Source organism: Electrona antarctica, assembly GCF_951216825.1.
Source record: "Electrona antarctica genome assembly, chromosome: 10".
Lineage (NCBI taxonomy): Eukaryota > Metazoa > Chordata > Actinopteri > Myctophiformes > Myctophidae > Electrona > Electrona antarctica.
This window is the reverse complement of record NC_136791.1, coordinates 33,730,399-33,733,242: the sequence shown is the minus strand read 5'-3', so window position 1 is coordinate 33,733,242 and position 2,844 is coordinate 33,730,399. Positions and strand designations below refer to the sequence as shown.

Genomic DNA, 2,844 nt, shown 5'->3' with positions numbered 1-2,844 from the left:
AACACACAGAAAACACAAACTCGCTGTCAAACGCGCAAACATGCACACACACGCGCACACACACACACGCACACACACACACACACACACACACACACACACACACACACACACACACACACACACACACGATGAAATGTTTGCCAGAGTAGTCATAGCCTCATACACACACATGCATGTCATCTCTACATCTACATGTGTGTACGTGTGTGTGTGAGTAAATGGTATGGACTTGTCATGATCACAGTACCCGTTTAGTGTTATAAAGGTTTACCACTTCAGTGTGTGTGACCTGAACTCTTGCCGTGTTTTTTTCTTTTTTTTACCTGGGTCTATCAGGGGGACGATAACCATAAGCTATTTGCTGGAGACTTGATAAAACAATCATGGCAAGAACACTCTCACCTGGACCCATACTCTTAGACGTGCTTAAAAAAACGAACAAAGAATAAAAATGATCCGAATAAAATAGAATAAAACAACAGGACCTCAAAAAACAACAGCCAAAACAGAATTCAGTAGTAACATTTTCATGTGCTATTAAAGTGCAATTGAATGAGATTTGCGACGTACAACAAACATGACTGATTTCCACTCAGAATTTCAACCCCTTCACCACCATCCTATCACACCTCTGTTTTCACTCCTCTTTCTCCCTCCCTTCTCCCATCTCTCCCTCACTTCCTCTCTGCTTTCCGTTCCAACCCCAGAGTAGTCTTAGGTCTATTTCCACAGTTCCTGGGAGCTGTCCTCGATCGCCCAGTCCCTGACGTTGGGCAGAGCCAGTGGTTCGCTCTTCACCGACAGCGAGTTGACCAGTTCGCAGTGGAACTTGCGGATGTGTCGGTACAGGTCGCCCGATTGCGTGAAGCGCCGCTCGCACCATTTGCATGCGTGCGGCTTCTCGCGCGTGTGCACCACGGCGTGGCGGCTGAGGTTGTGTGAGTACTGGAAGCTCTTGCCGCAGGTGGTACACGTGTAGGGCTTCTCGCCGGAGTGAGTCCGCTCGTGGCGCTTTAGCGTGTACATGCACGAGAAGGTCTTGCCGCAGATGGAGCAGGTGGGCACGTTGACGTCCCCGGCCGGCTTGGTGCGCACACCCTCCTGCTCTCTGAAGTGGGAGCTGAGGTGGATCTGCAGGATGTGCGGGGAGGGAAAGACCTTGTTGCACAGCGGGCACATGAAGATCTGGGTGTGGGGCGCCGACAGCATGTTGGACACGTAGGGCAGCAGGGAGCTGTCAATGCTGGCCGCCTCGGCCTGGGCACGCTCGCTCTCTCCCCCAAGCATGTCCTCGTCCTCCCTGTTGTTCGTCTTCTCCTCCCTCTCCAGCTCCGTGGCCAGAGAGGCCTCGCGGAGGGCCGACAGGTGGGCTTCCAGGCCCAGCCTGCGCTGAGCCGACAGGGGGCCTCCGACCCCGTGGTGGCTCAGGCCCCCGTTGGCACTGGGGGTCGTTGCCTTAGCGGCGATGCCACTGTGCTCCATGGCGTAGTCCCTGCCCCCGAGCTCCTCTTCCTCGTCGGAGGCCACGCCCCTCTCCACCTTCACCCTCACTGCCAGTGGGCTTTGCAGGCGGTCAGGTGTTGCCACCCCGCTGAAATAAGACTGGTGGTGGTTAGTGTGGTTGCTCCCTGCAGTGGGCTTGACCGATAGGTCCAGGACGCAGTCGGCCGTGTCCGCGGACACTCGTCGGCCCTTGCGGGCACTGCGGGAACCCACAGAGCGTTGGGACCTCTGAGAGAGAGATCCGGTGGAGCTGCTGGGGCTACCGGCCGGAGAGATCCGCTTTGCTCCCTCTCCGGGCCCTCCTCCTCCCCCTCTGTGCGTCTCCGCCTCTCCGTGGCCAGGGCTCACCGTGGCTGCGGCCGGGGTCCCCACCCTGTCCGAAGAGGGCAGCCTCAGCCACAGCTGCGCTCCCTCCTGCTTGGCGCTGTCCTCCTCCTCGTCGCTGGGCAGCAGGTCGGCGGTGGTGGGCCGGCCCGCCGAGCTGCCGGAGAGGCTGTCGGCCTTGTCCGAGCAGCTGGAGCCTCCGTCGTCCTCCCGCCGCGTGCTGTCGGCCTCGGGCGTGCCCTTCTGCTTCAGCCGCTTCTTGCACACCTTGACGATGTCGTACATGTGCAGATAGCTGGCCGCCGCCAGCACATCCTCCACGGGCAGCGCCTGGAACTGCAGCTTGCCCTCGTACATGAACTCCAGGAGGAGGGCGAAGGCCGGCGCCGTGACGATGTCGCTGTTGAGGTGCACCACGTCCCGCTTGTCCAGCTGGTCCTTGTAGAAGAGGTGGAAGTACATGCTGCAGGAGGCCAGCACGGCGCGGTGCGCCCGGAACTGGGCATCGCCCACCAGCACCGTGGTGTCACACAGGAAGCCCTGGTGCCGCTGCTCGCTCAGACACTGGAGCAAATGTCTGCTATGGTCTGGGAACTCCATCCTGCCGTCCTCATAACCTGCACACAGAGAGACACACACAAGCAGACAGAGTTGGATTAATCAACCGGAACATTTTTTAACATTTCTAAAGCCTGCAACAATGCGTTCGTACAGAGAGGCAGCCCCTTTGAAAAGATACTGAAAACTACGTAAGGCAGGCATAGCACAAACATCACACTATTCCATCGCAGGTGATAAGTGTGATGTGGAAAAGAAGCTTCATGAAAACATGTCAGGCTCCTTGATTACGGTACACTGAGTGATTGTATTTACAATAAAAATATGAATTTGGTAAATATACAAATAAAATACATGAAATAGGTCAAATGCAAGTTATGGTTTTCATGTAGGAATTTACTTTTTGTATAATGAACCACTGATCAGTGATGACAATTTGAAAGAAAACAGGGAGAG

General features: G+C 55.7%; 1 protein-coding gene across 2 annotated transcripts in view; it reads right to left on the bottom strand.

The window, feature by feature from the left end:
- Positions 1-723: 723 nt before the first annotated feature.
- Positions 724-2,844, bottom strand: part of zbtb18 (zinc finger and BTB domain containing 18) — a gene marked incomplete at its 3' end in the record, with an annotated part of 7,596 nt that continues 5,475 nt past the window's right edge. For both annotated transcript variants that reach the window (XM_079512134.1, XM_079512135.1), the window contains exon 2: positions 724-2,447. In XM_079512134.1, the coding sequence (XP_079368260.1) occupies positions 724-2,430 (1,707 nt within the window). In that variant the 5' untranslated portion in view covers positions 2,431-2,447. The remainder of the gene's footprint in view (positions 2,448-2,844) is intronic.